We start from the raw sequence: 18,792 nt of genomic DNA, 5'->3' as shown, positions 1-18,792 counted from the left end.
GCATACTTTTATAAGCAGAACACACAACTGTTGCTCAAATAAGAAAAACATATGTGAAGAATAACTGAATTAATTGAGTTGTTTACAGCTGAAGTATTAACATATGACTGTCGTCTCTACCAATCAACGTGCTCCTCTAGACCATTTAAAAACAAAGTTCCGGTTGGCGCGCATCGATCTAGTGGGTGTGTTTGATTAGGAAACCCTATGTACCGTCTGATACGTCTACTATATCGGTTTAGCCGGGCGGGGTAGGGAAAGGGCGAATACGTATAATCCCTTCTTTTGTGAAACTCAAACTGTACACCTCCGTGCCAGCAGGGTGAACGAATCAAACTCACCCAAAGGAGGGCAATCATCTGATAGGAGACCACGGAACCAATACACTATAATAATCCGTATTTTAAGTATTGTGCTCACAAAGTATTGTCTTTGAAAGGGCTAACTCTACTGCACTAATGAGAATGACATTTAAGTAGATTTAAATTACGTTCAAATAGTTTTCTCAACAGTAACACAACACTGTATGCATTTAACTCCCCCAAACATATACAAATGAGCTGCATTGGTGTAGTAAAAATCAGTTTACATCAAATCATCATAAGGCTTAGAAATGATGCATAAACACTATGTTTGCGTGCTATAAAACCACACACTGGGTGTAAAATGACAGTAGATTTTGTGTGTCTACTTTTTTGAGCGGATGAACACAGTCTCCGGCTGTCACCTCTCGTCTCCAACTAGATAATTCGTCTTTGAGTTGAATGAGTGGAGAGTGGACATGACCTGAAAGACAAGAAATTAATAGCTAGCATATATCAGGTGCTTTTTGGAAACATTTTAGCTTACAGTCATAACAAAGATGCAACGATGACTCAACCACAGCTAAATGAGTTCATTCCCCCTCCGGAGTGCCCTGTTTTTGAGCCCAGCTGGGAGGAATTTGCCGACCCTTTTGCGTACATCAACAAAATACGACCCATTGCAGAGAAAACTGGCATCTGCAAAGTGCGCCCGCCACCGGTGAGTGTTTACACATTTTTACAGTTATTACACTTGTTCTGGCTTTGTGTTTTGCTCTCAGCTGCGGTGGACAATTTAGCAGGCAAAGTTGTGTTTTTAGACAGCTTTCAACATGGCGGATTGCGGCTCCGAGTTAACAGCTAGCCGGAGCTCGGACTGTTGTGTTTCAAACAACGATAGTGAGGCACTCTCCTACTAATAATTCCGATCAAGTTTCGAACATCCGAGAAGACATACATATATTTAGTTAAACAGCCATATTTCAGGGTACTATTTAAAAATAAATTCAAACGCTGAAGTTTGGCTGTATGTAAATATAATGGAAAGTGTTTACGTTAGTATCAAATGCTTCCTGGACTGGGCGCACGGAAATTGGCTCACCAAGATTCAAACTAATAATTTACCGACTGCTTTTTAACAGTTTGTTAAATGTAAACCTAACTTTACAAACAGGATTTGATGGATTTAGCCAGTATTAGGTGACCTAGCTATCGTTAATCAGGCCTCTTATAAAGCTGCAGTTGTCTAACGTCACGTACGTGCACGGTGACCCTCTGTTTATGGAGAGACGCTTTGGGCTCAACGGACACTGTGGTTCTTTTAGCTTCATCCCGTGAGAAAACACACTTTAAATGCGGTTATTTTACTCTATTGACAACGTTGTTTTGCTAGCTAACTTTCAGAAGAACCTCATATTATGAAAAACCTCCCAGACTTTTTATATGTTTATATTTTTTTCCCAATTGAAGCATTATTTTTTGCCACATCTCCCTACAACGAGTAAGTAAATTAATTTAATTTAATCTCCTTATTTCCGATATTGATGGGAAAGGGAAGATGCTAGTTCAAGGGTGTGTCCAAGCTTCCACGCAAATTAGATAAAGGGCAAATTATATAGAATTAAATTATATAACAGATAATACTTTATTGTTTAATTTTATCTTAGGTTTGATGTACAAAGTCTTTCTTTAAAAAATAAAAATAATGATGCATATCCAGAGAGGAACATTAAAATACATGAAAATACAATACACAATGAGAGCTATTTTAAAATGAGCACAGTGTAATTGCCATGACTGTTATCATATTTGCTAGCAATGGTTCCGTTTTAAAACATTGAGGTCCTGGATGGAGACTGCAGAGTTAAACTGAAATATAACTCAACAAATGATAGGTCGGGGGACTGCTTGCTGTTTGCTTTTCCAAAAGGAAAACCTGCATTTAAAGGCATGACTGAAAATGTGCAGCTAATGTAAACAAAAGATGGCTGTGGCAAAGGCTTTGAGCAAAGACTGGAGCTGATAGTCGCTTCACATGGGATAGACCAGGGGGCTGCTGGTTTCCTATTTGTTGAACTGTTTTGGCCAGTGCAATATCTCCTTAATAATACATTTCTATCATGAAGATGTGTTTGAGTGACAGTGTTATAGCCTACTACTCTACTAGCCTGAAGAGCTTTAAAGCCATCTCTGCAAGTCGTTTCTGTTTAATGGTGTCTTTATGAGGGGTTTTAAAATGCAGGTTTTTCAACTTAATACCATATGGTAAAAGGCAGCATGACCCAACAGTTCAAGCCTACTGCTGCTTCTTCTCCCTTTTCTTCTTTAATGTTTATACTGGTATTAAAAACAACATGTATCAAAAGAAAATCACAATTTAAAGCCAAACTCCAGCATTTGTCCCACACTGTGTAAGCACCATTGTTTGCAGGCCCGTGTCATGCACCAGCATTTTCTACTGAACATTCAGACCAACATTTGGCTGCAGGGTGGTGTGTGGGCCAAACGAAACCATTAAAGGATCTTAAATCCTTCAGCAATGTGAATGTGGGAGCATGAGAGTGGATTCTAGTATAGCAAGTTTTTAGGTGATTGAGTTTGTTTTGTGTTTTTATAAAGAGGAGGCTGGAGGCTTGTATGGAAAGGTACACACAGTGTCCATATAACATCCTCTGTGTTTTAGATATGATCTGGCCTCAGATCTCACTTTCTTTGTTTCCCTTTTCGCTAGCATAAACAAAAACTGTTTTTTTTAAAAAGGGAAGAAGACATTGCACCACAATCTGTCTTTGATCAGTGATTTCTGCGCTCTCAGACTGCACAGTATTTCCTTCAAGGTTTTGCACGGGTCGCATTTCGACTGTAGATGTTAGTAGCAAATGTTTTTCATCTTAGAGCTGTTTTTGGTTCTCTTACACACCATCAACACAATCGCAATTGTACTTTTAACTACGTGGTCATGCTTATGTTTGAAGAATAGTAAAAAAAAGAATGCATTTCCACATGTTTCAAAGTGATTGTTTTTCTTTTGTGGCTGGCATTTGTGGTTCTAATCCAGCTTTGTCAACAGATGATAAGGTTGTGTTAATGCGGCTATTGTTGTTCCTACTTTGACCAGCATTTCCATCCTAGTGAGAAAAAAAGCCTGACCAGGCCCAGTAAATCTTGTGTGCAACATTTTATGGTGCTAATCCCACACTAACTTGGCATGCAGCAGGTGGTCTGTTATAAGAACATGTTGAGTTTAAACAAAGAAAGAGCTATATGCCCACACTATGTGTGTCCATTAATATACACTGTGATGGTTCAACTCTGAGTGAGATTCAGAGCTGTAGCCCCCTGATTTTGAGGCCACCTCAGTCACATGATCAGTTTAAACATCTCACATGCCAATTTGGCTCGTTCACTTCTCAACACAATGTAATGTCAGTTGGAGTTTGGCTCTAAGATGTGAGCTTGGTGATTTTCAATGAAAACTTAAAGACATTACTTGGTTATTATACACATGTAATAACACGTTAGTTAATCCCCTTAAATTACTCTGAATTAAGAGTCAATGAAAGCTTTAAAATGTAATAATCTAATAAAATGTTTTTCTCATAAAAATTGTAGATAAATGTTGTAGTTATTGCTTTTGATAAATAATCTAATAGAAAGTATGCACTTTGCCAACATAGTGGATACAAGCCACTTCAGGTAATCTTATTTAGATTGGTATTTACAATGTGGCCTGGTTTCTTCTTGAGCCCACAATCTGAGCCATTAAATAACCAAACGTTCACTGGAAGGATATTTACTAGTCTATTTAGAGTTTTGTGTTTTTGAACACATATGAAACCGTGTGAAAACTGGCTAATGCTCCGTCAGCTGAGAATGATTCTTACACGCTGGTTGAAGGGCGAATCTGAAACCTGAAACTTATCTCTGAGATTAACATTTCTGTCTGTCCCAGTGTCAGAAACCACTCTGTGATGTTGGGGATCTCTGAAGAAATAATTGGATTATTCTGCCTTTACAGGTTTAGAGTTGTGTTTATACAAATAATAACTGTTTAGCTACCAAAGGAAAAGTATAACTATATCAGTCAGGGTCAATGTTAACCATTATCAACTTCCTGACGAGGACACATCCTCACAAGTTGTTTTTAATTAATCTCACTGGTGACCCATCTGCAGGAATGTGGTGTCACACATTTTCTGATTGTAAAACTGATATGATCTTTTGGCCTCTTGGCCCCCGGATGCTAGCTAGTGTTGCTGGAAGTAGTGTGAGTTGGTTTGTGTTCATATATTGTGCAAGTGTTTTTACATCAGACCTGTTGGTGTTTAGTATGTCAGTACAACAGATGGTGGGGCTACATAGGTGTGGTAAGCTCCTTTACATAAGATCGTCTGCAATAGAAAAAAATGGAATTCATGGAATTGTACATGTGTTGATAAATAGGGCAGTTTTATTGAAACAGTTGGGTGTGTGCAAACCAATTATCAACATTTAATCAACCATTTTTAGATTAGTAATATTGACCAACATGATTCCCTGTGCACAGCAGGTTTGCACAGACACGCATGTTTGCACAGACACGCGACGACTTCCTGTACGTCTGCCTTTAATAAGTGTCTGTTAGTTTACTAGAATAACTGCAGTCTCTTGGGTGTGCAGACTGTGTATGGTCTGTTAGGTTTTTTTTTTTATAACACCTAAGCAACAGCCCAAATATGTTTGTGTAGATAAAAAGAAAAGCCTAGTAGTCTGAATGGTTTTATATTTATTAAGGAATGGGGTTTCATGGGATAGTTTAATAAAAACAAAGGACTATAATAATACCACGCTGATCTCTGAAGGAGGTTTGTTTTGAGTGCTTTTAATTAAACCAAGCAGCATTTCCTTGGGGCCTTGTATCACATGATATTATGTTGATGAACAAATTAAATTACAAAGACTTCTGTTTAACGATTTGGTGTCATTTTCACTTAATACAATGTTGTTTACCTTTTTGTTTTCTTCTAGCAATGGCAGCCACCATTTGCCTGTGATGTTGACCGACTGAAGTTTACACCAAGGATACAAAGACTTAATGAATTGGAGGTAAATTCATTTTTTACATTATATTTTATCTCCATAAAATGCAGTAAATGGAACTGTTGTTGAATAAAAATGAAAAGATATTTCAACAGTGTTACTGTTGTTGTATTACATTTCCATTGTTTAAGGGAAAATGAACAGAAAAAGACATCTGATAAGTATTTGATAAGCTGTATGGATATGGTGTTGTCCTTGTTGAGAACTAACTAAGGACAGGTTCAATACGCAATCTTAACTTTTCTTTTTCACTGCTTTTAGGCTCAGACCAGAGTAAAGCTCAACTTCCTGGATCAAATTGCAAAGTTCTGGGAGCTTCAAGGATGCACCCTGAAAATCCCTCATGTGGAGAGAAAGATTTTGGATCTTTACCAGCTGAATAGGGTGAATGCAAATCTTGGCTGTGTTTGTGAATCAGGACTTTATAAAGGTGTATTTGTGTATGTAATCACAATGTGTGTTCACATGTGGATATAAAACCACGTCTCCCACAACGAGACTAAATGGTTCATTTCTATTTTTTTCAAAGCTGGTGAATGAGGAAGGCGGCTTCGATGCTGTCTGCAGAGAGCGGCGCTGGACTAAGATATCCGTCAAGATGGGCTTTGCTCCGGGCAAGGCTATCGGCTCTCACCTGCGGGCCCACTATGAGAGGATCCTCTACCCATACAACCTGTTCCAGACTGGAGACAATCAGCCTGTACGTCCAATATCACTCTGTTGTGATCTCCAACTGTTTCTCTACCAGCTCTATACACTCAGTATTGTTAAAGTCGACATAGTTATACAACATTTCATTCCATCTTAACTAGCCAAAACGTGAACTAGATTATTTCTCCTCAGCCCTGTCATTGCAATAGTTGCCTTTGACTTAAGTCACTTACTCTGAGTTCTCTTGAATGTGCACATTTTTTGCTGCTGGTTTTCCTGACGATGCACCCAAAGCACAGAAAGCGAAATAGTTGCAATAGGGAAAATATTTCTTGTAATTCTTTAGTTTTTTTAAACTGCATTTCAGTCTCACATGGAAAATGAGTTTGTTGACCAGTATATTTGAGGGAATGGTAGGAAGAGATCATGTTATGTTTTTGTTCGTTCGATTTAACAGCCGGATAATAAAGTTTCACATCCACCTTTTTCTCCTTGCAGAGAGCCACCCTGACCAATGACACTAAAGATAAGGAGTACACCCCTCACGACCTGCCGCAGCGGCAGTCTGTTCAGCCCCAGGAGACCTGCAGCATCGCTCGCAGAGCCAAGCGCATGAGATCAGAAGTGAGTATGATCTCTCTGACACTGTAACTAATGCCATATCATCTGGAGTGTATGATATGCAAATGTATGTTTTAAATCTGGATGTTTAGGAAAGGCACAACTGTTATTCTCTCTGTCTGTGCTTCTCTCTGACTCTCACTGTGACTCCGACAGAGAGGTTGTGTTAAAACCGAACCAGGGGAAGTTTGTGAGAATCGTCCTAATCTCAGGAGGAGGATGGGAACATATGCTGGCAAACACGAACCTGGTGAGAACAAAATGAGCCGCAATGCTTGGTGTATAAAGGAAAAGAGGAATCTTGTTACAGACTTCATTGAAGAATTTTAAAGCCTTCATTAAGCCGTCCTCTGTGTTTCAGTGCGAATGGCAGTCCCTGAGGTGAAACAGGAGCCCATTAAATATGAGGATCCAACAGTTTACGGAGAAACTGTATTAGATAATAAACCTCCTTCAAGTAAAGTAAGTGCATCGTTTGGCTTACACTCCTATAAATCCATTATTGTTCCATTAGCAGTCTGCTGTAAAATAATCGTATCAAATGCAATTGCACATCACACAATTAAAGCTTTGATCACAATGATGCTGTCTCCTCAGGTGGATCAGTACATGTGCATGGTTTGTGGCAATGATACTGCTGAGGACCGGCTGCTGCTGTGTGACGGCTGCGATGACAGCTATCATATCTTCTGTCTGATCCCCCCCCTCCACGACGTTCCCAAAGGAGACTGGCGATGCCCCAAGTGCCTGGCTCAGGTGAGCTGCAGCCCAGACGGAACAAAATCCTGGCAGAGATGCTCATAATTGGGACCAAGAGAATAATCATCTGCGAGTTCTTCCCAAATACTGTACAACTCCCAAGTGTTTTAATATTTTCCGGTTGTCTGTAAGCCATATTCTTGTGGAAGTGATATCTCAGGAACAAACCTGGAGGGATTTCTTTCAAATTCAGAAGGACTGATTAGGTTTCAGTGGTTAAAGGTCGTCTCACATTAGTGATCTCGCATAATGTTTTTAGAACTGAATTATTCATATTCTAATTTTTGTCTGATAGTAAGGACACTTTGGACAGACATTGATGTGAACTGATTGACTGTTTAGTCATAGCGCAGACATTTTTGTTTAACTTTATTCTTCTTTTTTCACAGGAATGTGGCAAACCTCCTGTCGCTTTTGGCTTCGAGCAGGCCAGCAGGAGCTACACCCTCCAGTCTTTTGGAGACATGGCAGATTCCTTCAAGTCGGATTATTTCAACATGCCAGTTCATGTGAGTTTGCGTCACTGGTTAATCGATATCCAATTAGTTTAAATTCTTTTTAGTAATTTAAAGGGCAGGTTGTGGAAGATCTTTGAGGAAAACAGTCCTTAACTCTCCTTGTGTTCTGTTTTTTATTACCAAAGAATGCTTTGATAACACAGAGTCCTGTTGGTCTTATCTGACACACACACACACACACACACACACACACACACACACACACACACACACGCGCACACACACGCACCCTGTGAATAAACTATTACTGCACAAAGAGAGTGTAAGAAATGAAAGGGATAGAGATCTGATTTAAGGGGGCACAGAGACAATGAGCAACACGTTTAAGTAGATTTTTTGTCCAGCCAAATTCCTGAATGCAACACTAAAGGAAAAAAAGGAATCATAAATGCTGCTTGGTGAAAAAGATGACATTGTTGTTAATCCCAGCAGATGTATTCTGCTGTGTTGCAGCGATAAAGCTGAAACACTTTCTTTGATCTTGTGATGAAACCAGCTTTCGGTTCTGGACTAGTTCTCACAATCACACCATGTCTTCTCCCTGTGTGTTCCAGATGGTTCCCACTGAGCTGGTGGAGAAGGAGTTCTGGCGTCTGGTCAGCACCATCGAGGACGATGTGACTGTGGAGTACGGTGCAGACATCGCCTCCAAGGAGTTTGGGAGTGGTTTCCCTTTGACCACCAGCCATTTCGAAGTCTCTCCTGAAGATAAGGTACAATCTGTCTGCTGCTACAGGCATAATGATTCAAATGTGTTTTTAGGTCAGAATTAGTAAATGATTAGTCATTTGGTGTCTTTAACTTAATTCATTAACCATCACTGGAAATTAAGAACATATCATTATGAACTTCGTTATTGGGTTATAAAGGGGAACGTTTGTATAAATGATACATGCCTATCCCCAACCAGTGGTGTGCTGTAACTTTTACATTTGTCAGTGCAAATTATTAATAATAAATGATGATATATTTATATAGGTTAAGCTACTTTTGGTACTTTAACTGTATTTTGTTATAATACCTTTGTACTTTTACTTAAGTAACATTCTTAATGAACTACTTAAACTTCTAATAAAATGTTCTTTTTTAACGAAGGACAATGATTGGAATCATTCCCCAGCACTGCCTACACAAATATCAACCATAAAAGCAAAAGTAACATTGAAACCGTGTTGGGTTTTATTAGTAGGTTCTTGTGTGGTTGCTTGGAAACTTAACAACAATAGGACCAGTTTTACCAGTGATAATCACTGTGGTGCCCGCTGGAGAAAGTTACATTTAAATAAGAATAGAAGTGGATATTGAGACCTGTGTGTGACCCGCAGCATTACCTGAGCAGCGGTTGGAACCTGAACAACATGCCGGTGCTGGATTCCTCCGTGTTGACTCACATTACAGCTGACATCTGTGGCATGAAGTTACCCTGGCTGTATGTGGGCATGTGCTTCTCCTCCTTCTGCTGGCACATCGAGGACCACTGGAGCTACTCCATAAACTACCTCCACTGGTAGAGTGCACTCTATTGTAGTCGTTTTAATGTAGAAGTTCTCTTTTGGGGAGCATTTTGATACTTTCACAATAAATTCAAATTTGTATATTTATTACATTTTCCAAGAACTGTGTGTGTCGATGCTTTTGAAGGGTTTTTTAAGCAATTTGACCGTATTTGCAGGGGGGAGCCGAAGACGTGGTATGGGGCTCCTGGTTACGCCGCAGAGCACCTGGAGTCGGTCATGAAGAACCTGGCACCGGAGCTGTTTGAATCGCAGCCCGACCTCCTTCACCAGCTGGTCACCATCATGAATCCCAACACGCTGATGAACAACGGCGTCCCGGTAAACGGCTCTCACTGTTACTCATTTATTATTCATCACATGTCTGAAACAAAGCAAGATCTTTACCTGCTAAGAACTAAAGAACTAAAAACTAAGGATATTTTAAACACTTGGACTGTCAAACACTTATGTTTTGTCTTTGCTCTTTTTGCCTTATTAATACGAATAGATCTATCGGACCAACCAGTGTGCAGGAGAGTTTGTCATCACCTTCCCCAGAGCGTACCACAGTGGGTTCAACCAGGGCTTCAACTTCGCTGAAGCTGTTAACTTCTGCACCATGGACTGGGTAAAATAAAATAGTTTTATTTGTTTTCAAAATACCAGAAATGTTGTTTATACTTCTGCAAAGTCATGGTGATGTATTTAATGCTTTTAATTAATTAAGAAATATGTATTTTCTATTGCAGTAATATAACGTATGCTAATAATGATTATAAAACAAAGTGTTGAAAAAGTTGTAAATGTATGATTTTATTGGTGTAGCACCTTCCATGTAGAGGTGCAGCCTAAAGTGCTTTAAATAACAGTATTAAAATCTATTTTATAGACTCACCAGGTTTTGAAGTTAGGACTAAACTCACTCGTCTCTGTATATCCTGACAGATGCCCATCGGCCGTGAGTGTGTGTCTCACTATCGAGACCTGAGCAGGTACTGCGTCTTCTCGCACGACGAGATGGTTTGTAACATGGCCTGCAAAGCAGACACGATGGATGTGGAGCTGGCGTCGGCGGTGCAGAAGGAGATGATCGTGATGGTCCGAGAGGAAGAACAACTAAGAGGGAAGATTGACAAGATGGTAAGCAGTTGATTTCTCATGACCCATTGTTACAGTTGAACATAGATACAGGATCCATTAGAGAAAGCATTCAACTTTTGAATAAGGTTTTTTTTTTGTCTGCACAGCTGTCTCATGTAGTTCCTCACTCTGCTCTGCAGCTTTAATGACTTTGATCTCTTTTCCCAAGGGTGTGGTGCAGTCTCAACAGGTGGATTATGAAGTGCTCCCAGATGAGGAGCGGCAGTGCTGCAAATGTCGGACCACCTGCTTCCTGTCTGGCATCACCTGTGCCTGCAGTCCTGGCAAGATGGTCTGTCTGCACCACGCCCGGCACCTCTGCGGCTGTCCTCATAGCAACATGACACTCCAGTGAGTCTCCAGTAACCACGACAACTAAACACACTCACTGCTGAACTTGTTTTGTTTGTGTTATCTCTATTTTTATGAATTATCTGCATCAGCTAAGCTAAGTGTTGCATGCTAAAGGCTACTTGTATCAGGTTATTTCCAAATGTATTCCTTTTGTATTTTGTAAACATTTTAAATGAAGTATTTCAGGTAGAGAAATCTAACAGAATAACAGCTGCTTTATATTTCTGACATTTATTCATAAATATATCATCAACCTCAACAATCTTAAGAAAATCCAACATGAAATGGACAGCTTTGCTGAGATGGTGCTCATAAAGAGTTGTTCCATGAAACCAAATAGGCGTTTTGATTACACTTTGATCTAAATATAACGTTTAAAACAACCTTATCCTGATAGCTCGTACGGTTCAAATTGTGTTTTCTAAATCCATCCTTGTCTATCCCCTCCCTGGTTTTGTCTTTGCCTGCAGTTACAAGTTCAAACTGGATGAGCTGTATTCCATGAAGGCCTCAGTGACGCAGCGTGCAGAGTCCTATAAAGAGTGGCTCTGTTGTGTGCGGGAAATCCTGGAGAACAAAGGAGAGAAGAAACGAGGTAAGACATTAAATATTCGGTTTAACAAAGCTCACTTATCCTGAGTATGTCTATCTAATTTTAAAGGTATTATGTGTAAGATTTCCAATCGAAAATGTCTAAAAACGACTACACCTATGTTATATAGTTGTTGAATTGTGTATTAATATTATCCCAAATGCTTCAAACCATTTATTTAAACCTAGTGTGAGCCAGCCACGCTGATGTATGACCTCACCTTATATTTGATGTTATTTAAAAGTTTGGTTCTCTTTCTGGTTAGGTTTGGAAGAGCTTCATGGCCTGGTGGAGCAGGCAGAAACGAAGGCGTTCCCACAGATCAGCCTCGTGGAGCAGCTGCGCGTGGTCGCCTCAGAAGCTGATAAAGTTGCTGCGATGGCCCAACAGCTTCTTAATGGAAAGAGGCAGACAAGGTACGACATTGAGAGAATTGACGTTCTTCTCATAATGCATTACAGTCCACATTGTTTAATCGAATAATGATGAACCAGTCGAGTGATCTTTTAAGTTACTCCTCTGTATTTTTCAATTTTTTGTATTACTGTATTATTGCAAATACTGTATTCAATCATTGTATGAGGTTCTCTGTCTGTATTTTAAGGTTCCACCATTCTAGTTTGCACATAATCATGTCGTTTTGATGATGGTTTTATAGATTTGTTTTTTTCATTTTTATTTTACGTCAGGTATCGTTCTGGAGGAGGAAGGTCTCAAAGCCAAAATGAATTGACTGTTGAGGAGCTGAGGTCTTTTGTCCGACAGTTCGACAGCCTGCCCTGCAGCATCCGACAGGCTCCTTTACTGAAGGTTAGTCAACTTGGATTGGACACATTAATGTGTATGACTTTTAAATATCAATAATGTTGAATTGAGGCTTGTCTAAGCAGTCAAATATCTATCTTAATGCCTCTTAAATGTGACTTTCAGGACCTGTTGACCCGGGTGGATGACTTCCAGCAGCGCAGCGAGTGTCTCCTCTCTGATGAGTCTCCCAGTCCGGCGGAGCTGCAGGACCTGCTGGACGTGAGCCTGGGCCTGGACGTGGAGCTGCCTCAGCTTCCCCTCCTCAGGGAGAGACTGGAGCAGGCCCGCTGGCTGGAGGCCGTGCAGACAGCCAGCAGCCGGCCAGAAAGCCTCTGCCTGGACACCATGAGGAGGCTGATCGACCAGGGTGTGGGCTTGGCACCTCACAGCTCTGTGGAGAGAGCCATGGCTCGTCTGCAGGAGCTGCTCACTGTGTCGGAGCAGTGGGAGGAGCGGGTGCTCAGCCTCATGGAAGCCAGGTGAGGACAAAAAGGGGGACTTTAACATAAATGTTGTGAAAAGAGCAAGATAAGAACAGAGAAGAGAAACTAAAAACCGGCAGGGATGCAAACATTTTGACACACTTGTATTGGTTCTTAAGTGCTAATAGGAGGAACTTGGAGATGCTACGGTTTTGTAAATTTAGGATTTTCTTAAAAGAATGGCGTCAGATGTCAAGTGAAACATGAAGTAAGCTTTAATGTGAAATTGGCCAAGTCTGCAAAACTGGATTTTGGTGAATTAATTAAAGAGCCTCATTGTGTTGACAGGGCTTAACCCACGCAGACAAATGTGTAGCACCAGACTCTGGCATATCAAGCTGTACTTAAACCCATCGAAGCTGCCCTATTTTTAAACTAAGAATCACAACTGCAACACAAGAGTAATGATAAATATAAATTATAAAAAGTATCACTCCCGCATCAGATATTGTAAAGAACCTGGACATGTGCTAATGTCTCTTCACAGACCGTGTCACAGCTTGGAAACGCTCGAGGATGCCCTTCAAGAAGTAGAAAACATCCCTGCATATCTGCCCAACTGTCTGCAGCTGAAGGACGTCGTCACCAAGGCCAAGAAATGGCTTCATGAAGCTGAAGCACTCCAGGTAAAATATATACTCCAAGAGCCCCTTCACTCAAAAATGGGGGGTGAGGCCAAACTAGAGATAGAGTAGATAACTTTGCTAGCAAACTGATGTTAAACTAAATATACATTATAGCAGAGTATTTTAAAATACTTTAAAAATAGAGGGTTGAGTTTGGATCTTAACTCTTTTGTGTGCACGCTTGCAGCTCGGGGGTCGTATTCCTGTGGTGGACAGCCTCTCTGAGCTGCTTCTCCGAGCAGAGGGCATCCCAGCGAGGCTCAACCCGCTGAGTCGGCTGGAGGCCCTCGTCACTGATGTTCAGACCTGGAAGGAGAGCGCAGCCAAGACATTCCTACTGAAAAACTCACCTTTCTCTCTCCTGGAGGTACAAACAGATATTAGTATTTTCTAGTCATTCAAATCTGTCCTCTAATTCTAACAGGACTAATAAATATTGTTGGCTTTCATGTTTCCAGGTGCTCTGTCCGAGGTGTGATGTAGGAACCGTACATCAAAAGTCGAGGACTAAAAAAGTAGCTAAGGAAGCTGCACCGATCAGTAAGAAATCGTCAACAAAACTGGAGTCCCTGTGTGACGTGGAGAGAGCGCTCTCTGAGAGCAAGGACTCTGCCTCTGCTGTGAGTGGGGCTGTAGTTGTTCTGTGTTACTGTTAGATTAACTGAATATTACATTTAAAACTCACTGCATCATGATACTGTGTTGGAAGTGTTCTAAATTTGCAAGAAGCCTTACCATCTTAAAATTCTTCCTGAATTATGCTGATAAAAGGTGACTTTAACTTCATGAAGTTCGGGGCTCTTGAGTCAGCTCATTTTAATGCCTACCACACTTCAGTTAGAATTTCAACCTTAATACAGGGGCTTAAATTATTTTATTAATCCAAACTGACCCTAAATGACCTTAATATAGGATATTTCTCTCTGGGGCAGAGAGCTTAAAGAGGAATGTTACCGGTTCAATTCATCACATCGCCTCTCTCCCCTTTTACTAATCAATTCAAGCTGTAAAAGCTGTGAAGCTAATATTTTACCTGTTTTGCTGCCTGTTGGACAGCATCTACTCCCCCTTAAAAACTATCAAACAGCCTAGGGGGCCAGAAATCCCTTTTGTTGACCTTTATGTAAGCCACAAAGCCACAAAAGGCAGGCTGGACTCCTCACTAAATGAACAGTGAAAATAGTTTTGCTTTAAATCATTGAAACTATTCCAACACAGTGTGGTGATATAACCTTGAGAGCCTTTCCTTATTTTCCTGTGTTTTATATCTTATTACACTGAATATCTTTGGGATTTGAGAATGGCCAACAAGATATTAAAAGACATTTAGAGACCTTTAGTAAATGGCTTTTTTTTAAAAGCGAATAATCTAAAATATAACTTGCAATCAACGAATGAATGATAATGTTGGTTGTAGTCATGAGTGTAAAGTGAGAGAAGTGATTTTCTATATAATAAGTTGCCTTTACTTTCTTTACAGATGGCCACTCTTGCTGATGTTCGCCAGAGGGAGATGGAGATCCTGTTGTCTCTGCGTACTTCCAATGAGTTCAAGTTCGTTCCTGCTGAAAACTGTAGTGCACTTAGTGTTTGCGTTTGCCAAAAGGCCCCTTCAGGAGCCATGATGCAGTGTGAGCTCTGTCGAGAAGTTTTCCACTGCGACTGCGTATCAACATCCCCCGACCTCGAGTTCGGCCAGGCCTGGCTCTGCCCGCTATGCCAGCGGTCGAGGAAACCGCCTCTGGACAAAGTGCTGCCGCTGCTGGCCTCACTGCAGAGGATCCGGGTTCGGCTGCCGGAAGGGGACGCCCTGCGCTTCCTCATCGAGAGGACGGTGCGATGGCAGCACAAAGTTCAGCAGGCCTGCACAGAGGGAGCGCTGGAGAAAGTGTCCAAGACGGTCAGTTGTTAAAACCCTTTTTGTAAATGTATTTGAATAAAAAAGACACTCGGCATACTAAAGGGGATTGATCTGTGTTTCAGGGGAGAGCTGGACCTGCAGTATCTTCACATCTGACTCAGGAAATAAACGGTTCATTTCTCCACACGGATCATCAATCTGTTCCACTCCAGGGTCAGTGTTAAACTTCAAGCTCTTTCCATCTTTTTATACTTTATTATTTTGTTAATTTCACCTCTAAACTCTTCGATCTCTGTCACAGGTCTCGGTCCGGAACTGGAGGAGCTGATGGTGGAGGGATTCCTGCTACAGGTCACTCTCCCTGAAACCGAGCAGCTGTACAGATACCTGCTGTACAAACTGGCCCCCCCGCCCTCACACAGCCCCCCCTGTGGGACCAACACAGAACCGGACCAACCTCCTCAGAAAGGGAGCCCCCAACACAACAAGGTAACGACAAATAGAGCAGAATTTGTTGCCCGGCTTCCTGTTCTGAATCACACACTAGTGTTTGTGATATTTATCCTGCTGAGACCTGGATTTAAAAGGGTTTTAATATTTTGATTTGAGTAAATTGGGATACAAGAAACATATCGCAAAGAATGTTTCCATCAATGATGTTATTGTTTTTTATTTGCCTATATATCTTTCTAATCAAATCCTTCTCATTAAAGGAATATCTGACAGCTGTATATCTGGCTCTTTCTCAAAATGATTAACAACATCTTGACCGCGTCGCTCGGGTTCCTAAAGAAGACTATTGTTAATAGTTATATTTACTGAAAAAGAGAAAGAGCAAGTCCCACTGTCTGCCACAAAACACATGACTCAAATAACGGCTTACATTTTAAATACATTAAAAACCTAATTCAATAAAGTTAAGAAAAATAACATCTCTACTAAGAACAGAAACTATCCATATTTCTTTATTAAATAGACCACTTAACCATACTTCCTTAAAAATTCAAATGTGCTGCAATTCCCCACAGTTTAAAAAAAGGCAGAAGAGGTTTTCTGTTGGCCGCATCCCAATGTGTGTAAAACTACAAATCCCAGGATGTGCTTCTCACTGTACAGCAGGAGTCAAAACTAACAAAATGCATGCATGGCGTTTAAAACACAGGCCTCAGTGTTGAACAGGGTCTCATCATTTCTATGTTTTCTCACAGAATGGAGTTCCCAGTGTAAAAAAGGAGTTGCTGAACAGTCAGAGCAAAAGGACCAAGCGACGTAAGGACAGCTCCGACTCGCAGCACAGCGAGAAGGCCAAGAAGTTCCGCAAAAAGAAATCCAAGAAGAGCAAAGAGAGGAGCGAAGACACCACGCGGACGTGCTCTCCCACACACACCATGTCCGACCACGCTAATTCAGACTCGGAGGAGGACTTCTCACTGTGTGCTGCACCATGGTGCAGAGAGCCAGAGGGGGATGAGGTTTGTTTTATATCAGTCAGATACATATACTGAAAGCACGTAGACCTGTCACAAGTTTATGGTATTGACTTATTGTAAAATATAGACATGACCTTAATATTGCCCGTTATGGTAACGTGTGTGTTTTTACATACCTGTCATTATTCAGACCAACATGACAGTGGAATAAAAAGCAGGGTTTTCCTACCATGATATGACTTGGGCATTATGCGGACATTGCGTTTTGGCATTAAATCTTCTAAAAGTGAAAATGTCGTTTATCGCAATGATGTGTCTGAACATACATTATACACACAACTGTATCTATTGTGATCGGCCTACTCACAGGGTTTAATGGTGGGTGTCTTTAACTGATTTTATGTTCTTGTTTTGTTGATCTTTTTTTCTCCTTATTTTGCTTTTAGGTAAACTGGGTCCAGTGTGACGGCAGCTGCAATCAGTGGTTCCACCAGGTTTGTGTTGGAGTTTCTGCTGAGCGAGCAGAGAAAGAGGACTATGTTTGCATAAGCTGCACACAGCCAGAGTACGACAGAGGGAAATGAAGACCAAAAAGTGACTTTGAAGGATCAGCAGTTTTTGTTGCAAGCCACAGCACTTAACGTTCACACCTGGACTCTGTGTGCTCCTGTTGCTTCTCCCCTTTACCTTCTGGCTTGCCCTTAATGAACTTAGTGAACCTGGTGCTATTTACTGTTTTTAATTTTCTCCAGAGTTACAAAAGACTTCTGTCACTGTTTTTCTTCACATGGCTGATTTTTCAGCCAATCAACTAATCCTTTCTGAAACTTTCCAAGACTCGATGCAGATGTACAAAACAGCAAAATGTTTCAAAAGCGCAGGGATTTTTCAACCAAAAACAAAATGACAATTTGACGTCACATTTTAGAACTGCTTTTTTATTTTACATACATCTGAACAATGTGAAACGTATTTTTCTCTTGTAGAGTAAATATTATTTATCCAAGCAATAACTGAACTGATGAATTGAGGTTTGGTTTTCACCAGAGATATATTTGTGCTCAGAAATTCTTCGAGAGAATCCCTTCTTGAAGCGAAAACCCTGAAGAATTCACTTTACGAATCCTATGATACTACACAGGTAACAACGGAACTTGAAATCAGAAACTTGAGCATCTGTTTGTCCGAGATTGTATATCTAATACTTTCCAAAGTAAGCACCTAACTATTTGCCCATATCCCTTAATAAGTCATTGACAAGAATATAAAGTCTGGTTCCGTATTGCGCTGTCTGCAGAGGGAAACAAGAATCTTGGCGCCGGGTGAGCCTGCGATTATGTTCACAAATTAATAATGAACTGTCCGACATCAAAGGAATGTACATTTTATTTTAGGGTGGTTTTTCCCTTTATGGTTTAGATGAAAATATTGTGTTGGACTTAGATTTAACACACTGTGTGATTAATTGCCACGGGTATATGACCTTTTTCTGCTCCTTTCGGTAAATAATATAATTCATATGTTGCAGTTTGCATTATAAAATAAATAAAAATATTTGTTCCCAAATGCCTGGACTCGTTCATCACCTGGGTACTGAATGTCATAAAATGTGAATGTAAAATGATTTGACTGTAGATTTTGGTGATTTGATTTTGAATTCCTCTGAGACTCACAGCATCTTTAAAAAACGTAAAACAACAGCAGGAAACACCTGCGCCTGTAGCCTGTGTGTATGAGGAAATACATTTTGTGTTTATCAGTTATACAATTGAGAATAATACATGCGACAAAACATACTCATAATGAAATAAAACAATGCTTTTTTTGTGTGTGTGTATTCATACATACATACATACATACATATACAACTAAAGAAATGTATACATCTTTGGTTTTGAATGAAGATGTTATGGCACCATACTACAATCTAGTACAAATTAGAACAGGTTTCACCGTTTTGAACCTTTTTTTTATTGAGTATTGACAACATTTCAGTTTTCCGGGCACATAAAACCAGTTAAAATCACTACAAAGACACCTTCAGGCATCAAAAGTAAATCCGTAAACTAAATCT

The 18,792-nt window shown here is 40.4% G+C and overlaps 1 protein-coding gene across 1 annotated transcript; it reads left to right on the top strand.

Moving 5' to 3' along the window:
• The first annotated feature begins 742 nt into the window (after positions 1-742).
• On the top strand, positions 743-18,284 carry kdm5ba (lysine demethylase 5Ba). The gene is made up of 27 exons (XM_063910951.1): positions 743-1,023; positions 5,310-5,387; positions 5,643-5,765; positions 5,911-6,081; positions 6,531-6,656; positions 6,810-6,903; positions 7,015-7,115; positions 7,251-7,409; positions 7,802-7,921; positions 8,485-8,643; positions 9,256-9,437; positions 9,603-9,765; positions 9,935-10,054; positions 10,372-10,566; positions 10,736-10,917; positions 11,391-11,515; positions 11,778-11,928; positions 12,202-12,322; positions 12,443-12,798; positions 13,289-13,427; positions 13,615-13,794; positions 13,886-14,047; positions 14,908-15,327; positions 15,411-15,501; positions 15,590-15,777; positions 16,497-16,760; positions 17,165-18,284. Exons 1-27 carry the CDS (start codon positions 871-873, stop codon positions 17,300-17,302), a joined length of 4,461 nt encoding a protein of 1,486 aa, XP_063767021.1. The 5' UTR covers positions 743-870; the 3' UTR covers positions 17,303-18,284.
• Positions 18,285-18,792: the final 508 nt, after the last annotated feature.

Source organism: Eleginops maclovinus, chromosome 20, assembly GCF_036324505.1.
Source record: "Eleginops maclovinus isolate JMC-PN-2008 ecotype Puerto Natales chromosome 20, JC_Emac_rtc_rv5, whole genome shotgun sequence".
Taxonomy (NCBI): domain Eukaryota; kingdom Metazoa; phylum Chordata; class Actinopteri; order Perciformes; family Eleginopidae; genus Eleginops; species Eleginops maclovinus.
Note: the sequence above shows the minus strand (reverse complement) of the source record. Positions and strands in the feature narration are given on the sequence as shown.

Excerpts from the sequence above, each read along its gene's own strand:
- kdm5ba (XM_063910951.1), top strand. The coding sequence starts at position 871 with ATGACTCAACCACAGCTAAATGAGTTCATTCCCCCTCCGGAGTGCCCT. Across the intron at positions 5,388-5,642 it reads AAAGACTTAATGAATTGGAG|GCTCAGACCAGAGTAAAGCT; the intron begins GTAAATTCATTT and ends CACTGCTTTTAG. Across the intron at positions 12,799-13,288 it reads CTCAGCCTCATGGAAGCCAG|ACCGTGTCACAGCTTGGAAA; the intron begins GTGAGGACAAAA and ends GTCTCTTCACAG.